The following is a 27,973-nucleotide window of genomic DNA, read 5'->3' as shown; positions in this document are numbered from 1 at the left end:
GCGTCATGTACACTCTAAATATAACGACGCTTAGTCGTGTACAAAGTTTAAATTAATGACATTTACGGACATTTTTTATTCTACGGACAAAAAACAAAAGATTCGTTTGTTGAGTTCAATCGGATCGACATAATTCTGATACATATATACTTTAATGACAAAGCCTACAATCTTGTCTTGATTGTAAATGATGATATTGAGACATCCTGTGTCAAAAATGAAAGTTTTCTCTTAAATCAACGAAATCTTAACGGGGCAGTTTTCTAAAAGCAAACTCCAACGAAATATTGAAGTGAATGGCCTGAAATCTTCTTGTGAATATTAAGATTGAACTAAATCTACAAATTTATTGAATCGGAAGGAATGGCCATTGAAACGCAGACCAGTGGGGATGGCCTCACAAATGATGGAGTAGACATTTACAGTTAAGTAAGTCAGAATCGAATAGGAATGGTCACGCATTATTTTCCACAATGATAAACAAGTTGACATTTAAAACCTGATTATTGGAAGGCCCACAAATCATGATGGTTTCAACTGTTGATGCTATAGAAAGCTTAGAGCAATATAACAATTCCAGGGTTTGCACATAAAGTATTCATAACGAATTTCTACACATTTAGGTAAATAAACAAAAGAAAATACCGTGAAAATACTCACATATCCTTCGGGTGGCGGAACCGTTAGGACTAATAATGCATAATATTGGATTAACAACAGGTACAACTAGATGACCGTAGAGCTCAGTTTTCCCCGTCCTTCCTTCTGACTGCATGATGACGTGTGGTTGGTTACCTCGCACTTGGCAGCAGGTACGCCTAGTCTCCACTAGCCTGGAATCCAGACCTATTATAGCTCCCGAGTCTCTATTTGCGGAGAGAGACTCGGGAGCTATAATAGGATCTGGATTCCAGGCTAAGTCCCCACCAGACCGGCTACGCTGGCTGATGTTAATGGGGAGAATGATTCACCATGGGAGTTTGGCTATCAAAGGGGTTAAGCGGCCGCGCAGTGGAAATCATATAACCTTACCTCGGACTGACTCTCTTGGCCAATTATTCCCTTTCGTGCCCAATTTTACGACTCGAACCTCCTTATACCCATATTCCACCATGACGGCGCTCTCTATTGTGTATTTTGTTGCCTTTTCAGCCATACTTAAACATTTTTGGTGTTATTCCAATTATGAAATCAAGGATTAGACAAACCTAATTTAGGTCGGGGTGAGATCGCAGCGTGATGGCCGTCTAAAGGAATAAGGCATTAGGGCCCTGTCACACTTGTGGTATATGCAAGTCCGCATGAGCTGCGTATTAACATGTTTTTGGTTGAGGTTTAAATTTGCAAGCGAAAGAACCGAAAGAGGAAATATTTTTCGCTTCATAACTAGACTGCTCAATGGTGGGTCGAAGTAGAAAACAACTTCCTCCCTGCTAACTTTACATCAACCCGAAAATGTTGCTGCGGAACTCATGCGCACTTGCATATACGCACAAGTGTGACAGGGCCCTAAGAAAGGCCTGGTTGAGGCTAAGGTGTGCCCATGAGCAGAACCAGATGTGCCAAAAATAGTTACTCAGGCAACTGGATAAGATTTTGAAACAGTAGAACTTTTCATACGTCAGTGATGACGAAAGACAGCGGATGCTGTCTGAAACGTCTGACTGTTTCAAAAGTTTATTCAGTTGCTTGAGTAACTATTTTTGGCGTATCTTATTACCTGTATGTCTAACCTTCATCAACGTAAGAACCTGATGTGTTTTACCCGATGAAGACAATTTTGTAGATTTCATGAAAACAGGCACAGGCCAGCAGAGACATTCCAGATGTTTGAAAACACCCAACTTTGTATATATTGTATATCTTCGGCATTATATAGGACATTTTAGGTGGAAAGTTTTGTTTTGAGCATTGTTGGAATATTGTCCGGTTGACATGTTTGGGTTAATGTTCTTTATCCGTTTCACCTACAGCGTTTTGAGCATAAAAGCCCCCACCCCCTCTCACTGGACCCCCCCACGCGTTGGCGTCCTCGCTGCGTCATAGTCAAGAGTCTGCAGAGAGTCCCAGATGTGTGGAACTTCCGTCGGTACTGGAGTGACGGTAGTGATAGTTCGGTGTAGAGACTTTCGTATGAAGGACGATTCTGGTGGTTTAATTGATACTGGACGGATTTTACAGTCCTACAGGGTATTCGTTATTGCAACCTAGGGTCACAATATGGATCGGTCGTGGAATGGCGCGTATCGTGATGAACAATAGCTTTGCACTTGTCTATGTTGGCTTCAAGTTTCCATTGAGACAGCCAGGTAGACACAGATCTCAGGTCTCTGCTCAGTGATGCAACTACATGTTGGATAGAGCGTCGGGAGAAGGACAGCGAAGTGTCGTCGGCGAATAAGTGTGGTTGGGATTGCTTACACCTCTATACAAGGTCGTTGATATAGAGTATGAAAATAAGAATGAAAAAGTTAATACATTTTTCTTTACTAGTTTATCTAACCACACTGGATAATAGAAAACAAGATTTCGTCGGAATAGTTAATAAGAAAAGCAACATGCGTCAAACAAAAAATATATATCAAATATAAGTTTCTAGCCAAAAGATATAACAACATCATCTGTGTTCATCATCATTAGCAAAATTAGGGAAAATAATTTCGCTCTCAATGAAGAGACGCACAATGCTTTGATATCTTAGGATGCGATTCAGCAGCCCAATCATCAAAATACGCAAAAGTTATGCACAATCTCCCCAGAGCAAACTCTTTATGTTGTGTGTAATGTGTAAATAATTGTCAGAAGTACGCAAAACTTGTTTTTTGTTTTTGTCGTGTAGCTCTTCCGAGCGAGAAGATCATCTATACAAGAACCAGTTGTCAAAACAATGTTTGACTGAAGCGCTCTTACCGTGATTGTTGCCTCTGGCAGCTAACATGACAGGATCAGTCCATCAAGGGAAGCAAAGATCTGTCCACCAGACTTCTCAAGCGCGCTTCGTGCCTTCAGCAGCGTACCCAAAACTCAAGATTCGTTCTAGCCCGGCTCTGCAAGTTTATTTATTAATGAGAAGTTCCAATCGCTCTGCAGGTTGCTTTTCATTGAGGTCATGAGGAAAATTGTAAAGGTAGGATTAAATATAACAAGGACATATAACAAAGTCAGTTTGATACTGTATACTAGATAGTCTCGCCCAACTCCGTCAAACAACTACGATTGGTATCAATGATCTTGGTCCTACCATCGGATAGGACATAATTATGTAACATCTCAAATAAGACATGGAATTAGGCATGTGAGGCTTATTCAGGAAACTATGGGATCATCATCATCATCATCATCATCATCATCATCATCATCATCTTCATCATCATCAACATCATCAGCATCATTAATCTTCTTCTTCATCATCATCATCACCACCATCATCAACATCATTATCATCACTATCATCATCACCATCAGTTGGCTGCACAGTTCCTTTTATAGCTGGCAAAGTCAACTAGCTACTTTGGTGTAAGCTGTCCATTGTTGTCTTCGGGGAGCTGCTGAATGCATGTATGATAATTGAGAGGCCCCACATTTCATAGACTGTTTAATACGACCTTATTGCCAAGCTTGTAAACTTTGAATTCGTACTCTCTCTCAGTCGCGTGCGGAAGCTATATATAAAAAGGCTGATATTCAGATAAGACTAAACCACACAGGTTCAAATAATTCGTAAGGGAGTTGCTTGGCAACGGGTACCATACATAAGTTGCGGGATGCGCTAACAGATAAGTTAGTGAATTATGCACATCTGGATAAGGATTATTTTATTAACTGTAAGTTCAGCAGTGACTGGTGGTGTAAGAAAGTGTAATATTAGTAATGTAGCATAAACAGTTTATTCTAAATGTGTGATAGTGAAAAAAAAAAAAAATGCAACATCAGCTTAGTATTTACTTGTGACATGACTTTTTCATATAATAAAACATCCTTCCGATAATTTTGTTAAACCATTTTTCATGTCTCTATCATACTATACACTAGTATATACATCCCTAGAAAAATAGCATAGGATGCTAGGGGAGTCAGTCTCGGTCACATAATGTACTCCAGGGCCGTTTAACTAAATAAACCTGTCTAGTTTGCCAATACATGTATTTGCATTTTCCAGCGACATGTGGTCCAGGACCTTAGTTCTTTAGGGCCCTGTCACACTTGAGCGTATACACGTTGCGTGTGAGTTGCCTAAGGACAAAATTCAATACGCAGCTGTACGCACAACAGTTCTGGAATTTTTCGATTATTTTGACGAATGTGTGACTCACGTTTCATTATTCATGTGTAAGATGTGCCTCCACATACATCAAAATAATCGAAAAATATTTACAACGTATAACTTGCGTATATGCGTAATTTCGTTCATACCCAAAATTATCATGCCTATTGGGCCATATTGTGCGTATGCCGGCGTACATAAAACTTACACAAATCGATTGAGAGGCATGTGAGATACGTATTGTGCGCAAGGCGACGTATGAAAAAAAATGTCAATGCGCAACTCACACGCAACGGCTATACGCACAAGTGTGACAGGGGCTTTAGTTCTTTAGACCCCTATTCCACGGCAGGGCGATCGCGCGGTGACATGGCTTGGATTTATGTAACCCTTAACCTCGTAATTTGAATATCATGAAAGTCTAGAAGTCTGACAGAAAAGACAACAAAGCACAGAAAGCTTGAAAATATCATATTCTCATCCATGAAATTTGCTGAGCGCTCTTTTAAATCGTTCGGTCGCAGCGAGTTCACCATCTTAGTGGATTGGGGTTTCATGAGCCCCCCCCCCTCTCTCACTAGACCCGCGACGCGTTGGTGACCTCGCTGCGACCCAGCGATTTGAGACCGCGCTAAACGAATTTCATCGATAATAAACGAATCGTTTTACGCCCTTGTGCGATTTGTTGTCTCTTTAGTCATACGTGTACGTTTTGCATGGTATTCCCATTGTAAAGTCATGGCTAACTCAATTTCAACCTAGGACGCAGCGAGGTCGCCAGCGTGCCGCGGGTCCAGTGAGAGGGGGGCCGGGCACTTCTTTTCAGACAGGCCCTAGGTACATACCTCTGTATACAAACAAAACACACGATCTACTTCTATCAAATAGTATGTCATGAGCAAACACTCGTCTTGGTTAGTATAGCTCTTTACACGCGGCCCTGTGACCCAGAGTTCTGACCACTGCAGTGCCGGTTACACCTGTTCAGGCTGCTGCAGCCCTGGTCCTTTCACATGCAAATCTGCAGGTCCCAACGGTTACATGTTTGAATAGTCAGCAGAAATTTGAGCAGGGAAACAAGCCAGGAGCTCCATTATTCGTGAAGACGTGCTAGAGTCGAGCGCCTGTTGCATAGTTCGCACGACAAGTTTACAACAGCAAAGTAGTCGTGGTTGCGTTGTACAACATTTCTGCTGTCTTGCAACGAGAAAGGTCATAGTTAATTCCTATCGTCGTAGCCGATTCTGTGACAGCCTACCTAAACATCGTGCAATAGACTCTCGAAGTACGTCGTATGTGACTCGCAGTTAGTTCCACTGAGTTTCTACGTGTTGGACTTTAAAACTCCGCGTGTTCGTCATTTTGCAGTACTGTAACAACAGGGGCCGTCGGTGGTTAATGGTCAACTAGAAGTTTGTGCATCGCCACCTTGACTTGAACTTTGTGCTCGTGCGAGAAACTGAGCTACTAGAACACCTGTTCTTGAGACTCATACTTGAGACGTATAATTGAGACTTCTTCTACAAGATGAGAAGATATCTGGTGTCCCTTCTTCTTCTCCTGTTGGTGACTAAAGGTAGGGAAGAAAACAACACTTGTTTTGAGGTCGATATACGCAACAGGTGGCCATATGTGTACAAATGATAACAAGTGTTTTACAGCTCCTTATACTACAGCATGTAATTGTAAATTTATAGGTACTGATTAATTTATTAGCTACAACGTAGAATAATCACCTGTTTGCAGGTATACCACTGGACGTAGACTCTGTTGACTTAGGGTAAAGACGGTCAGATATGGAGCGTTTACATTTGCTGTTAGCGATAACAGCGCGACAGGTGTACATAAGTCACATATGCAAGACAACAGTTACTCCAGCAACTGGATAAGATTTGAAAACAGTCAGAGTTCCCCGCTGTCATTTTTCAGTGACTAAACGAAAATCTGGATTTCCCAGCGTTTAAACCAAACTTTGAATTAATACGTAAATGAGAGGAAGACAATTAAAGATGGTTCAACAGAAGACGGAGTGAAGACAAGGCTGTATGCTGATAAGTCAATTAGCTACTTTTTCCCGTGTTACAAATGTTCCATAAAGGGCCATGTGAATACTTTGTTTCATTTCTAAAGATCATTATTCTGCATCTATTAGTTTCAGCTGACTTTTTGTCTTCGGGGCATACGCTAATCCGTGTATATCGGCTGATATTAACTCCCCTCTTGAAAAAAATAACGCCCCTCGACGGCCTAACCTTTGTCCGTGACGACACGTTAAATGACCTACTCGTTATTTACACTATACTTACGGCACAATTAAAGCTATCGAACCTTTATTACTGGCCTCTCGTTTGCGGTCTGTTTGTTTGCACACTGTGGCTGGGTAAACTCTCAACAAACACTGACCTGACCCAGAATTACAATAGGTAACCGTCATTATTAATTATTCCCCACTTTGAACAAAAGTCTTCTCAAAGTACAGCATCCCCAGGTATGTACATTGAAGGCATACAGGAGTGCATTATACTCCCAATACTGGGGGGCGTTGCATTGGAGACACTTTTTGAGGATCGTGGATTTATGTTAGACTCTACCAGTCTCCACGGCTCGCTGGGAAAATAGTAGAAATTGGCCAAATAGAGTCAAATGTTTGAAGGGAGTCGGCTACGGAGATAAGGTCAAATATGGGTCCAGAGTTGCCATATTTGACCTTATCTCCGTAGCCGACTCCCTTCAAACATTTGACTCTATGTGGCCAATTTCTACTATTTTCCCAGCGAGCCGTGGAGACTGGTAGAGTCTAGATCTATATGACCTGATGGAATCGTGCCAGTAGATGTTAGTTGTAACAAGACCACCTGTAGAGCTATTCGCACCCTTATGTGTGCTATTACCATTCTCGTTTGCGGTCTGCTAGTGTGCACACTAGAACTGTAGCTGGGTAAACTCTGTACAAACCCTGCATTGCACAGGCCTGACCCAGTAATAAAACCCCACGTCGGGCTATTAGCCGGGCGGAGTCATGCCAATAGATGTTAACTGTAACAAGAGCTTTTAGCACCTTTGTGTTAACAAATTTGATACTTAGTCATCATTCACCACACTGAGGTCGACATGATAATAGCTTAACGAACAAGGAGGCATAGAGGAAGATCTATGGACTAAAGCATATAGATCTATGAATTAAGAACTGTAATTCATCAATGCATCTATTTCACTAGACGGCGATCGCACTGCGCTCTCGCTCTCTAACCTGGATCTAAATAACCCCTAAACATGCAAAATTTACAAGTATTACTGAGAAGACAAAAAAAAAACAGTAAGCGCAACATGATTCTGTAAAATTCGTTGAGCGCTCTGTCAAATTTTGCGTGTAAATTATTTGAAAAGGTCGGTTAGACTAAACCTCGTTCCCAGTGGGTCAACTGCCGGTCACCCGTGCCCTGAGGGCAAACCGGTAAACATGCTTACTTAGCAGCGGGTATGTGTTTGGGGTAACAGTTCAAGCGTGACAGGTACGTTAAGAATGTAGCAAGTCATGGGGGTATTGTAACAGTACTTGTCGATAAGGCATGGGATTTAAGGCTATAGAACTAGCACTGATGGCTTAGGAATAGTGTTCAATGTACTTGTCGAAAAGAGCAGGGGATTTCCTAGTACATTGAAGCTTTACATGGTGCAGTACATATACAGCGTCGGTCCTCCTTTACAAAAATGCATGGCAATGCGTTAAGATTTGCTTCAAGTCGTGGTCTATTGTTACGGTGAATAGGTGAAATACTCCCTGCAACATTACATCACACAAGTATGTATAGTGCGTGCTTGTGGCCCTTTTTCTAGTGGGTGTAACGACCCGTGTAAAACAGGGCGCAGGTCCAACGTTTGGGGAAAAAAGCAGGCATGACAAGTAAGTTAGGGTGACCGTCCTTTGAACTAGGCTTTGCCAGCCATTGGCAATGTTCTTTGTATTTTTTTAAGGGAAGTACTGAGATGACCACGGTACAATGAACCTGTATATACTGTACATGGTTTTTACCTTCGCCGAGAAGGTTATGCAGAGGGTAGCGTTTGTCTGTCTGTTTGTTTGTTTGTAGTGGCACAGCATAACTCGAGAATGCCTTGATGGATTGTTTTGATATTTGGTATGTTGGTAGGTTTTGATGAGACCTAAAAACGATCAGATTTTGGGCCCCCTAGCGGCTTCTTACGTTACTGCAGCGGAACTTCCTGTTTTGATAACTCGTGTTCCGGACATGCTATGGAACTTTTTTTTGAGTGGTAGATAGATCTTTGGACAGAGAGTAAGTGGTGTGGGTTTGGCCCCCCTAGCGGCTTTTTTGGAACTGCAGGAGCAGGTTTTGCGTCTGACTTTGAAAGGGAATAACTCAAGGGCTTGATGGATGGTAATGATTTTTGGTAGGTAGATAGCTTGAGTGATGATGTCCATGATTAGACACTTCCTATGCAAATCAGTATCTAATTTGCATAATTAATGAGGAAAGTTTATACATCCACCAAATTCCATGATAGGACTCTAAAACATGTGACATATGTAACTGAGGAAGAGAGAAATATTAATTGGTAAGAACTATGCAAATGAAGACCTCATTTGCATAATTAATGAGAAAATACTATAACAAGATGGCCTTGATGGATGGTCATCATTTTTGGTATGTGGATAGCTTGTGTGATGCTTAGTATGATTGGACAATAATTATGCAAATCAGATTCTAATTTGCATACTTAATAAGGTAACTTTAAAAATCCGCTTTGTTCCATGATATGACAATTCAAATTGTAACTGAGGAAGAGAGGACTGTTAATAGATAGAAAATATGCAAATGTGGACCTAATTTGCATACTTAATGAGTAACTTGTATTATTCCACACTGGCAAATGACGGCAATTTCATACATTTAATACTTTTTTTGTGGCATCGGGAAGTTATGTGAATGTTAACATTGTTGAATCAAATTATGTTAATAAGGGCCTCTTGTGCATAATTGATGATAGATATTAGCATAACCGTAGGCTCATAATTTGTTAAGCTGATACTTTGGACATGTTATATTTCATGACAATCAACTGGTATGATTTATTATTGATGAGAAACACTCCTAATACGTCAGTCATAAAGGTTAAAATCATTTCGCGAAGGTATGAGGTCGTGGAACTCTAGTTTTTCAATTACATCGTAGTTATTTGTAGAATGCGCATATTTCTGGTCTAGTTCTATGGAACTTACATGGTACCTACGCATGTCTGCGTTTAGTGAGCATTCTAAAAGAAGGTGTATTCATCTTCTATCATTGTCACAGAATGTACACATTCTATCATTTGGTGGAGTCTAAGCGTGTTGGACCTCTCAACTTCAATTAGCAGTGGATGATCGCTGATCACCAGCTAGTCATGGCTCGACGATAATTGAAATTTTGTATATCTAGAGGTTTTCTTGTTCACATGTAACCTTAATAATCGTTAACACAGGTCGATCGGGCCCATGGACAGGGTTCTCCTGACCCAATCCGTGTGACAGTGGAAAAGCAGGACCCACACCAGCCACCAGGCCACCTTCCCTGGACACGAAAGGTTTGTCATTGCTTACTGATCTTAGCAACAGTACGAGGATAGTTAATAAAGATTTCACCTGGCAAACGTATTGTTCTTGTAGGAGGCTGAAATCTACAGTTACTGTAATATGTATTTCTATAGGTTACATTTTCAATTCTGAAATTTTAGTAGTCTATCTTTTACAGGTGCTAGGATGGAAGATTACTAAGTAATTGAGTCAGTTGAATTCATAAAAAATGTCATGTACGAGAAATGAAAATTTGGCGCAGATATTAATATTATGATACCTGATTGCTGGAAAGTTTTCTTCCTCAAAGTGTGCGGACATTAGTCTTCAAAATTAAAAACATTGCTGACTGCTCTCAATCCATTATCTCACCTCCCTCTATCCCAGGAACTGTAAAAGACATGTTAGCTATAGAGATATGTATTATGATATATATTATATTTCAGCCTCCTACATAAGCTAAAAGTGTGTTGGAGTGATTCGTTATTAAACCGCCACCATACAATGTGCTGTGTAGTCCAGTGGTTATCGGCCACTCTGGAGCGAGAGGCCGTGAGTTCGAATCCTGGCTGTGTCGTTCAACATGCACTCTATTACTGGAAAAAGTCGCAGTCTTTAGGACATAGTCTACTGTTATTTGCGCTTGTTGAAAAGGGCTTTGGGAATTTTCCCCGTATAAAGAACATACAAATACTGCACATAGCGTCTGTCTTCTCTGTCACGGCCAGTGAAAGATTAGCTCATCTTTGAGCTCATGCAGGCTAAACTACTTCGCCATCAACTTTCACTTTCACAAAATGCTTCATATCTACTTTTTTAACCTTATATTTCTAGAATCTGATTAGATGTTAGCTTGATGTCAATTTCTATCTGATTACAATAAAACCTTGTACTTTCTACCTTAGCCTCTCTTTTCCGGTTACTATCCAGGCATTAAACAATGCAAGTCAGGCAGGTATTTTAGACGAATGAATACTGCAAAGACTGGTCTTACCCTCCTAACGCTAGCTTGTGACAATGAGAGTACCTTCTTTTTTTTGCATTGCTGTAGAAGTGTCTGGCGGGGGCAACCGGGCACAGATCATCACCTTTGGGGACGAGTCGGGGGCTGGAAAACTGCGCCGCGCACGTGGCGTTGTAATCTCCCCCGACAGCATGGTATGGGTGGCTGATCGGTACAAAACGCACCTCCAAGTGTACAGCTTAGAGGGTGTTTACCTGTGCCAGTTCCCAACCGGTGCACCAGGGCTAGGGTACCCATCAAAGAGGCCATCTGATGTGTCCATCGACGATTATGGCCATCTGTGGGTCCTGATGATTGGGTACCCTGCCAGCCCTGACTCCGTGGTACAGTTCAGTAGGGATGGCCATCTCAAAGCCAGCTTTGACCTACCTGACACTGTGCCACGGGGGGTGCTCCGCGGAATGGCCATGGACTTGCGCAATAACCACGTGTTCGTCACATGGTCTGGCGGTTACGGTGGTGGTGTGCAAGCCTTCGGTAACGATGGGAAAGTTCTGTGGGATGTCAGTTCACCGCAGCGGATGAAGAGGCCAATGAACGTCGCCGTTGACGGGAAAGGCAACATCTTCGTGTCAGACGTCTACGCTCACCTCATCTATATTTACGACGAGACCGGACAGTACGTGTCTAAGTTCGGGGGACAGGGACGGAGTGGTGGACGCCTGAATCGTCCCCGAGGCATCTGTGCGGACAGGTCCATTCATGGCGGACTCAGACAACGACCGCGTAGTGATGTACACAGACCGGGGCAGGTATGTTCGCCACATCACTGTCCCTGCTGAATCCCCAACGGGGGTTGCAGTTGGCCCGGGGGGACAGTTGGTTGTGATCAATGAAAAAACAATCACTGTCTTCCCCCGCTACTGATAATGATGTGCAAGGATGGCCCTAAATGTATCGGTTGGATAAGTGTAGCAGTTTGATGATGGCCCTACCTATTGTTTGATGATGACAATACCTATTTCTAGATCTTAATTCTCAGCTACGAGAGTTTTTAAAAAAACAATTACCCTGGCTCATTTCCGTGTTTGTAGGGGGCTGTAATTCCACTTGCACCAACAATTAACATCTTTATTGGCCGCATACCTATCATCATTTCTGAACTCTGAAATTTTTTCGTTTTTACAGCTGCTAGGATGAAGTTAAGTGTGATAGTTGAGCCAGTGCATGCATGTCACCATGGACCTGAATATTTGGTGTAAATTATCATAAACCGAGAGAAATTAGATTTGGCACACTTATTAGTCTTTTGAAATAAGACGTGTGCAAAGTTTCGTTCCACTTGGTTTTTGGGAATATAGTCTGTAAAAGGCTTTTAATGAACACGCACCGTAGTCAGTACCCCAAAGATCGTTCTGAATTTACCTGAGCTCCACTATCGCACCTCACTTTATTCTAGAAGACGATTAACTGAAAGTGGGTCGGGGAGATTCATTATTGAACAGCTCTCGTACTGGGGAGGGGTCACCAAATGGACTTTCCAATGCAGCAAATGGTTGAGTCCTGCAAAAACAATCACTTTACAAACACAATTACCGGCATTTCAAACCTCAAATCTTTAATTTACTTACACTGCAAGGTTGAATGTGCCAGGTTTGTTTAGGTAAAATAAACAGGTTAACTCCGGCATTTTAAAGAGCTACAGCCATAAGATTTAAATGAGATCAGGACCCAACCTGAGAGAAAGTTGGACGAAAAGTTTAGTTTTGTTGATAATGAATTCTACCAACACAGATGAACTTTCATGCTAAGCAGAGAGAAAGTATTCAGCAGGGGTCAATCAGAGGTGAAATATGGCAGTATCACATATTTTGGCCACACATGACAAAGTTTTACAAATTTTGTATAGATTTTCAAAATTCATATTCTTCTTCCCTCCCTAGCAGAAAACTGGATCTTTCTGAGCAAAATTTGAACAGGAGAAAAATTATCTGAAATATAGATAAAAAGCACTTCCCTGCCCAACTGAAATGGTGGTGCCTCTCCTACTGTATATAGAAGAACTGGAGGCTTGACGAGGATGAACGTTTGCTTCAACATAGTGGAAATGTGTAGCAATTTTTGAAAGTGATCATATGTTTACTTTAAAGTACGTGAGATGTTTATTATTGAAGAGAAAAGTATGGATCTTATTAACTGTATAGATCTGTAGAAAAATCAACTAGTCAAACAAGAATGATAGTTTCGTGTTGGCTCCTACACCAGGCTTTCCAAAGATATTTTCTTAATGTTTTGTCTTCAACCAAATTGCTTAAAACTTCTATATCCAGTTTTTTTTTTAAGTGCATGTAATGTTCACCATTGAAGTAAATACATGGATTGGTTAGTATGTTGATTATCATAATGTATTTAGTGGTAGTTGTGTTTTCATATTTTGTTATCAGGGATACCTGAAAAACAGGCCTAGGCTTGCCATTTTAGTGTATTCACTGTGACATATTATTATTGAATAAATGAATAGAATAAGATATGCTCAACCACACCTCATCCCGAATCCTAGAAGTGAATTTTCAAAACAAAAGGAGTTGCATGCGGCTTGCTATTGAAAGGCGCAGACTGTAAATGAAATGCCTTCTTAGAACAACATGAATATTGAATGTATCGAAGTCGTTTGATGGGATCAAAGAACTCTCCACTGCGTAGTTTGCAGGGTTCTCTCCATGAATTTCCTGGCTAAGGCCTAGGAAAAATGTTTCGTTTTCATGTTACCCGACCGACCCTAGCAAAAAAAAACTGGCGAACACATCCCATATTTTACCTCTAGCAAGGGACATGAAATGTTTGATCTGATATCTGAGTGATTAAAATGCAAAATAGAATCGAAAAAGTCATGCAAATATTCTTACAGAATATCTTTATCTGTTAAGAGATCAAAACTTAGTTGATGTAGGGGTGTGTAGTATACGTAGACATTAAACTTCTTTGTTAAGATGATTGATAAACGTTTGCTTGTACAATGTATATCTATACAATTACAGCATAATGTTGAAAATACCAGTTCCTTAATGCAATCAAGTCTTACATTGGTGAATGGTATTTGTTGAATCGCTTTGACCGAAATGTTTTTTTTTAATTAAAAAAAGAGACCAAAAATGTCGTTAAACACGGTGGTTGTATAAGTAGAAGTGACACCAGTGATGTAACGTTAACCACGATAATATAAACGGTTGTGAAAGTGAACTAAATTTGGGAGTTGTAACGTCAGAGGTAGCACTTTTGTGGTAGGCCTAAGATTTTAGTGAACTAGTAGTTACCGACTTGGTATGTGATATGCTATGCTGTCAGACTAGCTTCACTTTTTGTACTTCTTGGATACATGAATAATATATTGTCTGGCTGTGATACCATGTTTTGACGCTTGTTTTTAATTTTCCACACTCATCTTGTTTTCGTCCCGCCCTTGTATTCAACATTTAGATTCTTTGACTTTGAAATTTACGTTGGTATTCTCCAACATCAGTATCAGTCCAGAACAGAACATAACATATACAAACAGAACCTTCCGCTGATGTACCACGGGAAGCCGCTAGGTTTTTTTTTAGTAGACGGCAGCACTGGGTCTCCTGACATTGTAAGTTTAACTTGCAATTTGTGCAAATGATTTCAGTCACTTGTAAGAAAAACGTCCATTGTTCAAATGCTATCCATGACGAAGTTTGCTCTGTGGTTTCAGCTGTTGGTCAGTTGTCCAATTAAATAAACTAATAGCTTAACTGAATTTTAAGCATCAAAGTTAAAATTTAATTGACAGAAGTAAACATGAAGGAATGCATTGCATATCGATATCACATACGAATATGTTCAGATGATGATTTCAGATGGACAGAGCGATCAGTACTTAGAAAGTTAACTCAAGTAAAATCATAGTCTGTGTTACACAAATTCTAGTCGTCAAGGGCTCAATGGGCTCCTTCTTATGCTTGCAATTGGGTGAGAGAGTCGCTAGGAGCGCGATTCAATATGGCTGCAGCTGGGTAATGTACTAGTATCTCATGTTCCTAATAGCTGTTTGGGGTCTCCTGTATGATACTAACAGCATATCGTTAGAATGAACTAGAGTTCCACGAACACATTATCTTCGCCAAATAATCAAGGCTTATTGTGGAGAGTGATTAATATTTACATGCTTATCACCCCCTGCAAACTTCATCATACACCATACCGTTTGAAAGTTATGATGGGGGGGGGGGGGAGAATGATTCCAGTCTAGATAGGGATAAAGCTCATTTGGTGGTACAGGACTAGTATATGTGTATAGTGTGCTGATATATGTTATAACTGGTCATCAAAAAAATTGAAAGTTATGATTAGATGGTACAGTCAATATATATGAATAGAATAAATCTTTATTCCATATCATACACATTTTGCAAGACAAAGTACATGTTACTTTTCCATACGGTGCTAGGTAATACCTAGCAGTGTACTCTCTGAGCAGAGGAGTTGGTCCGGCTGGTTATTCACATGTTTTTAGGTGTTTTGTAAGGCTTTCTATTTTGTTCCCTTCCCGTTATGTCTCCAACCGTGTGTTTGACAAAAATGCAGAAACTGAACACTTTAAAAACCAACCGGACCCACACATCTGTTTGAATTGTAGTGAGACTGCCCCATTTGTTTATTTATGTACACCATCTGTTTATTTACACTTCTAGGCAAGGCCTTCTGCTGGCCTGTTTCGGGAACACTGTCACACGCCCCATTATGGAATGTAATGGATTTACAATTATCCTTACTAATTATACAGATTAGTTCATGTTTTCTATGATTAACCATCGATTGTGTAAAGCACCATCTGAGCTCTCTACATACAAAACTTCACGACAATCTCTTCACCCCTTCTCAAGTAATACGTGTCCGAATGTCAAAACAAAAACACCCACTGCAGTTCTAAACAAGCCACTAGGAGGCCCAAACTTACGGAACTTACTTCTTGTGGCATGAACTATCTACCACACAAATATCATGACCATAGCTCTTTCAGAAAATATGCCACTAAATTTTGAAGCTCCCCTGTAGTACCTTAGGTACTTGCTAGAAGGCCCATTATCGAACTTGACCTTCCTTTCCGTAAACCCTACCCATCCACTTAATATCATACAGATCCATCAACAGCTTCTTGAGTTATGTTGTCCACAAGAATTGCACATCCACACAAAGCCCGCTGCAGTACCGACGGAAAATGCCAGGAGAACCATTTTTGAACTTGATCTCTGTTTCCACAACATCCGAAATGACGAATGCAATCCCTTACAACATGTCCGAGCTGGAGTCGACCCCTAGAATCAAACTCGGGCCCTAGGATCCACGGAATTTGACCCAGATGGCGAAGCATTGGGTTGCGTTACCGCTTACGCCACGGGGACATGTTAAAAAAGCACAAAAAAGACTTTCTTGAAGTGTAGAAAATTGCGTCGTTTTAGGAAATGACGTAATGTAATGCAGAACTTGTAATCATTCGCAAATTATCGCAATGTTTTTGTAGGGGCCTACCAACGCTCGTTCTCTCACGATGGCTTCAAACTCTCCAGTAGGGCATTCAACTCAGCTTTAGTCAACGGACGTGGTCGGTACGGTAACAACAAGGCTCCGCTAAGAACGTTCTCTGTGACTCCCGGTGGAGATGTTGGATTCCGGATCATCCACGTCGGTCCGGATTATCCGTTCCGGTTTTTCGTCGATCAACACGAATTGACAGTCACCGCCAGCGACGGGTTCGACCTGATACCACGCATTGTGCAGTCTGTCATCATATATCCGGGAGAAAGCTATGACGTTACGATTAACGGAACCTTACCGCCGGATCTGTACTGGATCCGGGCAGAGACCCCCCGTGCTGGACACTGTACAAAATGTTATCCGTACGATGAAGTCAACGTCGTTCTGGATGACGTCATTCAAGAAGTACGGGCAATTCTTGCATACCAAGGATTTACGGCCGACAGAGATCCTACCACAACTAAACGGAACTGCAGCGAAGAGAAGCCGTGCTATGTCTTCAATTGTCCATTTGCTGGGTACCCAGAAAACACGAACACACGATGCATCAGTGTCGCAGACTCCCAAGTTTATTCGTCAGAAGATGCTGAAGAATCCAAGTTCACTGTCAAAGACGACGAAGAGTCCCATAACACGAAAGACCTGGGCGTCACGGAGATATTCTTAAACTTCAACTTCATCATCGGGTCTTCGGTAAACGGCCATCGGTTCGTCGGTCTGACTACCCCGCTTCACCAGAACAACACGGAGGCGACGGTACCGTGTGACGAGGAACAATGTCTTCGGAACGGATGTCGGTACACACATATCATAGGTGGGATAGATCTAAAGCGTCTTGCAATGTAAATAAATGGATGCATTATGATGAGACTTAACTTCACATGACCAACCCTGAAGAAAATTAGTAAGTCCCAATTTCTTTCATTGTTGTCATGTAAAGTTTAGTTTTCTTTCAAATGTCATTTACCAACATATGCTAAAAGGATATATATCTTCCCTAATATCCATGTGACCGTTTACAAAATTATCCAGTCACTTGTCTGTTAAAGTAACTGTTATCCTGGATATCTAACCTTCATCGCCATACAGCCATAAGGAGATTTCAAGAAATTCCTTCTGGCAAAAATCTGGATAGTGGGAATGTTATCTCATTCCTTCACCATAAGAGGATTTCTTGACTGTCCTTCTGCTGAATAATCCCAATTATTCAGCAGAAGTATTCATTTATCCCTTGAAATCAATTTTTGACGCACTTTTATGATTGTACATTATATTTTGATTCATCGACAGCACTACGATGTCTGATTAATTGAAATTACTGTCATGAATCTACAGTCGGTCCATCTCCCTAGCTATTGATCTATTTAAGAGTTTGCAATTGGTTGAACCCATTTTACTGCATGCATTGTAGTGAGGTTGAGGATTGTAGCTGTAGATGTTCTGATCTTTTCATTTGGGATATTGCTTAATCCCACTGAAAATTAAATCCCTGCATTGTATACATTTATTCCAGTACGGAAGTTGATAGACTGCAAGCTAGACGCTTAGTAAAGAAATCAGACCCTTCGTCTACCTGTACTCACCCTGCTAATGTGCCTTTCAAGAAATACAGTGATAAACTGAACTTGATATACCAGTCAGACACTGTATCCCAAATTTTACTCTATGTTTCGCCGTAAGGGGTGAATTAGGAGAATTCCAATTGATCGTTGACAGTAAGAGTGACTAATTTACCTACTGACAGGGTTATGTATAAATGCCAGGATTATCAAAAAAACACACGACACTTCAATCGAAGAAGACCATGACTAGGCTACTGACGTTCAGGACATTATCATACTATGTAGACATGTTTGACGTAGCCCCGCAGTCAATGCTGACCATTTTTGAAATACATTTCAAGAATGTCTGAAAGACACGATTCTCCCTGTCGTGAGTTCTTTGAGGGAGCCATTTAGGAATATCAGTAAACTCCACACATGTATAAAATCAAAGAACTTCGGTAAGGAACAATATCTTACATCAATTCATCATAAACCGTTTGTAAAAAGCATAACTAAACTGAAAATCAGCGCATATTGTCTAGAAATTGAAAAGGATCGACACCACAACACACCAGGCACTCAGAGACTGTGTCCCACATGTATGAAGATATTGAAGATAAGTCTGTTATCCTCTGTCGATGACGTTGACCAGTGTTCTCACCGCAAAAGCGCCACCTACATCGGCTACTTATAGCGGTGAGAAGCAATGCCCCAGTCAGAAGCTCTGAAGAAGGTGTCTGATAGATATCGAAACGTTTGCAGGTGAGATCAATACCCGGTTGTGTACAAAGAATCTCCCATATCCTATATTCTACCAACCTGATGAAATTTATTTCGTGAGGTCTAAATAGCCTTTTTTTTTACTTCTCAGACATCCCGTACAACTGGACCGTCCAACACGATGGCTCCGCTCAGTGTGACGCTCAGTGTGACGCACCACTCCGTCCACATCCACGGACACGCCTTCCAGGTCGTAGGTATGGGATACCCGAGCTACGATAGGACCACAGGTACTGGCATACGCATGCCCGTAGCCAGGATTTAGATTGGGGGGTTTCTTTATAATGTTTGAGGGACCAGCGAGGGCCGTAGCGCGAGACGAGAAGAGGGTCCGGGGGTATGCCCTCCCGGACAAATTTCCACCTTGAAAAAAAAACCTTCGACGTTAAAAATTGGACCCTGGAGCGTTTAAAATCTTAGAAATTGAACATTTTGAAAGGGCATTTCCTGTGTTTTTGAGAGAATTTCAGACGAAAAGTTAGGGACAAAGTTTTTTCTAGGATTCTAGCCTCTGTGGCGTTGCTGGTGATACAAATAAGTCCGCCTTGAAAAAAATCATTGAACGTTAAAAAGTGGACTTTCAAGCCTGTGAAAGTGGACCTTCAAGCCTGTGTGGGGTTCTTCCGAACCATCCCGACCCCCCCCCCCCCTAATACCCCCCCCCCCGGCTACGGGCATGATACACATTTACGGTCTTAGAACATATAGTCATATCTAGCCTGGAGTCAAGCCTTCTTAGCTTTAGTTCAAGCTCCGCTCCCCGTTCTTGCGAAGAGCGGAGCTTGGGCAGCGGACTAAAGCTAAGAAGGCTGGGCTCAAGGCTAAGTCATATCATAACCTCTTTTTGCAGGCTTCTTGTCCGGCGACGGCGTTTATTTCGGGGGGGGGGGGGTAGACTGATTTATGATTTTCAACAAGTCGGGGCCAGGTACTTTTGCTGGAGAAATATATTTGCCGGGTCTGGAACCTGGTCCCGGTATGTTGAAAAGAACGAATCAGCGCCAGAAATCCTGCAGAGGAGGCTAGTCATACTATTACTTTTACAATGGAGCCTTGCGTATTACTATGGGAAGTATATAGGAAGATCTAGAAATTTTGGAGTTCTTGCACAAAACTTAAACTGATACTACTTTTATGATTCTGGCTGTCGTTCTTCTTAAGGTTATCACCTTTCTTATGACAACAGAACTGAGTCAGCTTACGGATGTGATTTATGTGGCAGAGACTGCCATTCTCGTATAGAGCTGTTTAGCCATAGTCGATGCTGTAGGGCTGTTGTGAATTAGGATTTTACCATGGTCAATACTGACCGACGGAGGCTATATATATGACAATGCTGGTAACAGCACCTTCTTCGCTAGGTGGCGTTGTTGCATGAAGAATGTGGTTCCAAATATAGCGTAGTTATAAAAAATAAGAGCAAATATGGCACATATTGTCTAATCTCAAAGCAGATCCACAACGGGCGCGAAAATCGTATATGCTAGCCAGAGAAGGTCCAGTCAGCCAGAGAGGGTCCAATCAGCCCGTAAGCTGATTGGACCCTCTCTGGCTGACTGGACCTTCTCTGGCTAGCATATACGATTTTCGCGCCCCGTGTAGATCTGCTTGGAGATCACATATTGTCTATTTCCTATATATGGGTTATAGATAGTAAATACTAACAAAAAAACAGCACCTAATATGTGAATGACTTGATCAGCTTGGTAATTTATTAGAAAAGAATTTTTTTATAATACAACCTCAAAGACATCAACCTCATTTTCCAAGACAGAAATCGGTAACTTACTAACTGTATTACAAAGGAAGAAATACTAAACAATAAGAGGTGAAAGCACAACCCTTTATGAAGAAAAGAAACGATAAGGTCAAAATAAAAAAGTCTTTGCAAATTATAATACTGTGTTCTCAACCAAACAGGACACTTCTTGCAGCCTAATGCTGACATACAATGCACGAACGATCTGTGCACCGGCGCCACCTGGCGAGATGGACCACCGACGCTTAACCTGAAAAACCCACCGATGAAAGACACCGTTTTGGTCCCAGTCAATGGATACATTGTCGTTAGATTCAGGTAATCACATATATATACATTGATTGAAGAGTTGTCCTTTTGAAAAAAACAGACGCAGAGCAAAGTATGTCGTCTCCTCTCCGGGATTAGTTTTTGTAGCATTGACGCTTCCAGTAAGAATATTTTGTCACTTGTTTTTTTTGTCGACAAGGGAACCAGCTGTTTGGCGTAATCATTGTTATGATAAATAATTAAAATTAAAAAAGCAAACAAATGCATTCCGCTAACAAAATTTTAGTAAACAATGTTGCAATTTAGGTAGCGTGATTATGACTTACAATTATTCAGTATCCGCGATATTGAAACGTTTTTACATGTCCGATGATGTTTGAACTTATTGGCGGTCAATTTACTATGACGACGAATTTATATTTATCCGAATATTAATCTAACGTCTTTGTTTTCACGTGTATGTCTTAAATTATACAGAACCAGAAGATAATCGTATGTACCATTTCTATAGGTCTGACAACCCCGGATACTGGCTCCTGCACTGTCAGAATGACCAGCACATGAACGAGGGGATGGCGCTCGTGCTGCGGGAGGCGGCAGACCGACACCCTTCCCCGCCCGAGGGGTTCCCGAGGTGCGGGGATTTCACATGGAGCTCCGCGGAGAACGAGCACGCCCTGGGAGGGGAAGGTTTGTTTGTTTGTTTGTTTGTTTGTCTGTCTGTCTGTCTGTCTGTTTGTGTGTTTGTTTGTTTGTTTATTTATTTATTTATCTATCTATTTAAGGAAACCCAAGCACTATTAGGGTCCAAAAAACTTGGATATTGATAGTCAATTCATTTAGTAATTTTTGTACATGATTAGTGTGACAACACTAACTAGAGTTCCACGACCTCATACCTTCGCCAAATGATTTTAACCTTTATGACTGACGTATTAGGAGTGTTTCTCATCAATCATAAATCATACCAGTTGATTGTTCTGAAAATATAACATGTCCAAAGTATGAGCTTAACAAATTTATCATCAATTATGCAAAGGAGGCCCTTATTAGCATAATTTGATTCAACGATGTTCACATTCACATAACGTCCCGATGCCACAAAAAAGGATTAAATGTATGAAATTGCCGTCTTTTGCCAGTGTGGAATAATAGAAGTTACTCATCAAGTATGCAAATAAGGCCCACATTTGCATATTTTCTATCTATCAACAGTCCTCTCCTCCTCAGTAACAATTTGAATTGTCATATCATGGAACAAATTAATCTGCCCAGGGCAGATAATGCGCCTTGAAAATGACTAAAATTCATAGGGATGAAAATTCTGCTTTCGTTGGTTCTGGTAACCCCCTAGCACACCCTCTTAACTTCAACGCTTCCTCTTCAACTTTTTGTCTGTAAAACTATGAAAGCTTTGCTATGTGGAAATATAAAAGTTATCTCCATATCTTTATCAGAATTCCAACAGTAGGCATCGAAAGTTCAGTATTTTTCAGCCATAAATAACCCGATTTCGGAGGGTCTCGGAGGGGGGTCCCAGATCTCCATAACGAAAAATAGCTGGAGGGTTTTAATTATATGGCTGTTCATAGTTCAACATACCTATCACACATACAAAGTATGAGCCGATTTGGCCGACCCCCATCTTCCCAACTATGCCTGGTTTTGCCTGGTTCTCTCGTGCAATGACTCTTAATTAACACAGATTTCGAAAACACGATTGCTGGACGGTTAGAACAATTAGATAAACATTCCCATAATTTGCTAGATTTTTCTTTTACTGCAAAATAAGTTTTAGACGGCATACAACAATTCAATCTGGTTTGGGGTTCTTGCTCGAGATTAAGTCAACAAAACAAGGAAAGGTACAGATTGTAGACTCTGCTGGACTTTTGAGGGTTCTTTGTGCGACATCGCACTACGAGAAAAAAGTGTCATCAGGAGAGGCGAAAACGATCAGGAAGGTTACCAATAGCCACGGCCGTGTCATTGTGGTCAATTACAACAACTTCACTTCATCACGTACCGTCCTACCCTGTCTGTTCCGTTTGTAGGCTTTGCTATATACACTGGAATGAAAGATTTTGAATTTGATATATGTGCTGGATTGAAAGCTTTTCAAGACGATCACGCGCTACGACACCTCTGTTCTAAGGAAATGCGCGAATTTGAAGCGCATTGCTTCTTATCTTACGATCCTAGGCTTTCCTGTGCTTATCAGATTAGTGACATTGTGAGATTGATTTTGTTGATATGAATGACCTACTTGCTTTACCTAATGTTCTTCGCCCTTCTAAGGTTATAGCAAAGGCGTTTCGGAGCATATATGAGCTTACACTTGGAGTCCAGGGTGAAAATGGACATAAGCCGGCCATGCGTATTTCAAAACGTCTTCAATTTGCAGAGAACTTAGATTAGATGTATATCGTTGTTTCAAAGTCACCTTTTTATTGTAAAATATGTTACAACTATATGTTTACTTTATCAAAATTAATAATACAATTTCTAAGTTAAAAAAAATAGTGTAAGGACAATCCCTAGAGTTTCAAAACTCGTAGTTTGTTTTTGTGTACAGCTGCTAAACAGTGTGAACAGAAACTAGTGACTTAACTTATATGTCACGTTTCCGATCGCCTCACAAATTAGACGGATGTCTACAAATCCTTAACGACCTCCCTCATTGGCTCTCATATTTACTCCTTAGTTGTTCCTTATTCCCTGCCTCATTCGTCACTGCTATATCGTATGGTGGGTGACGTGCGAACGACTACCCAATACCGTTTCTATCCAGTTTGTGAAAAGACAGAAAAATTAAGTTATCTTCGGAGTTTACTTCACTACTTCTTAAAAAGTCGTAATTCATCCATATCATTGATTATTTCTTAAAGGGCATTTCTTTAATGATCTGTTTATATCAAACCTTCGAAATCATTTTACAAGAATTTCGTAAGTCTTTGGTGTAGAACAGGACATGGCCGATCATCTAATATTTTTCTCTACCCTTCTTTTGTGCTGAAGATTTTACCAACAGGGGCACATTTATCACGCTTTATCCAATCAATCAATTTGACAAGAAAATCACCTAGAACCTTATTGAGAAGCATTTTTAAGGACTTCGCATTTGTATCAGGTCTGATGTAGTGTCATTTGTTAATTCCTATGCGCTGTTCGGTGTGCCAGGCTTGTCTAGCGTTCGTTTTTACCTGACCTTACCTCAACATCCACCCAAACTGACAGGAAAAGACAATAGTAAATGAAATAGAAAACCAAACAGTTTAATTGATAAAGATGTAAGAATGTTACTTCTTAACAGTCGAAGTGCCACCTGAAGTTGCTCACATGATAGATATAGCTAGTTGACAGCACGTCGGCAGAACGTACTGCATATACGGCAATTAGCCTTCTATTTGAACCTAGTATACTATTAGCTTCCAAATCCCTTTTTTTTTCTTTGGTCAATGTTGCATCGTTGCATAAGATATGTCATTAGACACAACTATAAGAACCTATCAACGAGATTTTAACCATAAATACGCAAACACCACCTTAAACCCTTACGTTTGTTTGTTTTATTTAGATTTCCATTAGTGTATACAATCCTACAGTATTCTTCCTGGAGTCCATCTACATTATATACAATTAAATCAATTACAAAAACAAAACTTACACAATTGTTAAACGGTTAATTAAAGATGAAATGTTATAAACTCAATTTTAAGTGCGAGAGGTCAGCGGTCAACTGAAATAACGGAAAACATGATTTGGCTATTATTTTATATGTCCTGCCGACGTGCTCTAACTGACCCATATTTTACAAGGTGACCATGGAAGTCACCCATCACGTGTTTACGTCTTAGTTTACATGGTACTTTTAATTGAAATTTGTTGACCACCGCTGTTGAGGATGAAGAGGCAACGGAAGCTTGAATGTAACAATCCCCACAGTGCAAAAAAGGGAAATATTTAACCGAATTTATTGCTTTATCATTAGAAAAAATACAGAAACTAGTGATTAGCCCCACTCGATTATAAAACTGCATCAAAAACGTTTACTAACCCTTATTGTATTTCATTAGTAATTAGGATGTTAACTTTTATTCTATACTTGGATTATGTTAAACAATTCTTGTCATACGTTGTACCACGTACAATCATCGTGCAATGAAGTTCTTCTTATCAAAGGCATACATGATATAATTATGTTTTTACAAGCCTTGGACTGATGTTCCAAAGGTGATGAAGTGTGTGATACGGACAAGAATACGAGAACTTCAAAGCCACAGACATCATTGATTTTGTATACATTTATTACAATTACAAGCAAACATACAACTATCAGTTGATGCAACGCTGGTAACTCATTACAACATCAATATCAACTATGTAACACTTGTCACTGATCACAGCATCAATATCATTTATGTAACTCTTGTCACTGATTACAATTTCACTTGTCACTGATAACAATATCAATGCTATTTATCTAACACTTGTCACTGATTACAATATCAATATTATCTATGTGATTCTTGTCGCTGATTACAACATCAATATCATTTATGTAACACTTGTTACTGATTACAATATCACTTCTCACTGATAACAATATCAATAGCATATATGTGATACTGGTCATTGATTACAACATCAATATCATTTATTTAACACTTATCACTGATTACAACATCACTTGTCATTGATTACCATATCAATTATGTGATACTTGTCACTGATTACAACATCAAGATCATTTATGTAACACTTCTCATTGATTACAACATCAATATAGACCATGTATCACTTTTTACTAATAACATCAATATCATTTATGTAACGCTTGTCACTAATTATGATAGCAATATCATTTATGTAACACTTGTCACTGATTACAACATCAATATCATTCATTTAACACTTGTCACTGATTACAATATCACTTGTCACTGATTACAATATCACTTGTCACTGATTACAACATCACTTGTCACTGAATACAATATCAATACCATTTATGTGATACTTGTCATGGATGACCATATCAATATCATTTACGTGATATTTGTCACTGATTACAACATCAAGATCATATATGTAACAGTTTTACTGATTACAACATCAATATCGTCCATGTAACACTTTGCACTGATTAGAACATCAAGATCATTTTTGTAACAATTGTCACCGATAACAACATCAATATTATTCATGTAGCACTCGTCACTGATTACAACATTAATATCAGTTGAGTATCCTAAACAATAACCAAAAGTAAGTAAAGGAAAACTTTTCCATTCTCTTGGTTCCATCTCAGTATATCTGCCCTCTGGTTGCAAATGGGTTAGAACCTAGACTGGTACAGATTAGATACAAATAAAGATCCATTTGAAATCCTAGGCCTTGCTTATTTGATTATATGGCATATAGATCGCACTCCTCTAAGAACAAAAAAACAACTTATTCGAGTGTGCGGCTATTTTTCACTCTCTCAACATTTTATCAGGTGTGGATTTTAGTGTTTGCATGACATTCTTTACATTTGTCCCCTTATTTGGACTTTTGTGCTTGTTAAGTACCAAAGTAAAATGTTTTTCTGACTCGATCTCTTTTCGATTCGGACCTTATCGTTGTCTATTAAATGACTGGTTCTGAAATATGGATTCCTGTCAACGGAATAAACACATGGAATTTGAAACTTAGCCCTCTCAGAAACTAGGTCATGATGTGCACCATGTGTTTTTGATCATGTCCTTTAAAAGAGGTCTCTTTACATTTTGACCACTGAACATCATTATAATAATTAGCATGAATGATGAATCAGACTCATAATTGGTTAATTATATTTTTTACTTCCCTGATATTTATTTCTAAAATGCAACCTATATCATGACTTCCAGAATATCATGTCGACTGTATAGTATAGATAGTAGTTTGGTTATAATCAATGGATTTAATGTTGTACATGTGTGTATTGGCTTTTAGATGTAACAGTATTTTAAAACGACAATGTTGAATAGATGGTTTTGTGACTATAAGTGCAATTTTTTTGTGAATAAATACGATTCGTACGATGTATGTCACAATAGACGCAATTCAGTCTGCTAATGTAGTACTCCAAGTTCTGTTGATTAATAAAACCATTTGATTAATTGGTTGATTGGTTGATTGATTGATTGATTAGTTGATTGATTGATTGATTGATTGACAGAGTTGTTTGGTAGGGGCATATGTTGTTGAAGTAAAGCCTTCCGTCCACTCTCTGCCATGACGGGTCCTTGTGAAATTATTTTACCGGGTTGGGGAGCTCAAATCCCAGGTTCATCTTATGATTATAGTATTATTATGATTATAGTACTTCAATTAAAGATAGAACTGCTGTATGCTTTGAAAGTTGGATTTTCTATGCTCATCTGCTTACGATTAATAAGAAGCCCGCCTTTAGAACAATTCAAGATTTTCAACGTATGACCTACTTAATGGAACAGCCACATAGCAATGAAACAAGAAGTCAGGTCCACACCTGATAAAGTGTTTTCATGAGGTCAAAGACTGCCGAATTTGGTGATACCAAAATAATGTCAATTTTGTTTAGAAAACCTTACAACATAAAAATTTAAAAAATATTGATGGAGGTATTGACATCAATTTCGATAGATACAATGTGTAATGTACACGTATGGTATTAAAAGTCCACTACTTAAGAGGTTCCGTCTGTAAAAACCAAGCGTAAGGTGGCCAAAGTTTAAAAAAAATGAATTTTCTTAAATTTTGTGTGGTTGTAGGGCCTAATTGGCTCAATATCTCATTATAGAGCGCAAATTTAATGATTTTTGGCACAGCTCTAGCTGATACTATTTTTAAATATAATTGTAAAGAAGAAAGGGTTCTCGATAGGGCGGGCCACAGTTAGTCTCCAAGCAGACCTACGGGTTGGCAAAGACCGTATCCAAAAGGCAGAAGGAGTTTTTATAGCCAACCCAAGTCTCATAGCCAACCCAAGTCTCCTTCTGCCTGTTGGATACGGTCTTTGCCAACCCGTAGGTCTGCTTGGAGACTAGGCCACAGTGACCAAAAGACGTAGCTATTGTTCCCATTGTAGCAGAATTGCAACTACAGAATTGTAGGTGAAATAAACATATGTAACTTGGTTATTGAGATAAAAATGACTTTTCTATTAACTTTTCTATTCTACAAGAAATCTGTCCTGCACTTACAAAAGTAGTTTGTAACAGTTGACTACTGGTTGCCATGGCAATTGCCATCT

At 39.9% G+C, this 27,973-nt stretch overlaps 1 protein-coding gene across 1 annotated transcript; it reads left to right on the top strand.

The window, feature by feature from the left end:
- Positions 1-5,273: 5,273 nt before the first annotated feature.
- LOC136422258 (uncharacterized) lies at positions 5,274-23,322 on the top strand. Its single transcript, XM_066409947.1, has 7 exons — positions 5,274-5,840; positions 9,749-9,850; positions 10,891-11,615; positions 18,775-18,913; positions 20,604-20,760; positions 21,224-21,402; positions 23,288-23,322. The coding sequence occupies exons 3-7, from the start codon at positions 10,995-10,997 to the stop codon at positions 23,320-23,322; spliced, it is 1,131 nt and encodes a 376-aa protein (XP_066266044.1). The 5' UTR covers positions 5,274-5,840; positions 9,749-9,850; positions 10,891-10,994.
- Positions 23,323-27,973: the final 4,651 nt, after the last annotated feature.

This window comes from Branchiostoma lanceolatum, chromosome 1 (assembly GCF_035083965.1).
Source record: "Branchiostoma lanceolatum isolate klBraLanc5 chromosome 1, klBraLanc5.hap2, whole genome shotgun sequence".
Taxonomy (NCBI): domain Eukaryota; kingdom Metazoa; phylum Chordata; class Leptocardii; order Amphioxiformes; family Branchiostomatidae; genus Branchiostoma; species Branchiostoma lanceolatum.
This window is presented reverse-complemented; position numbering and strand designations above follow the sequence as displayed.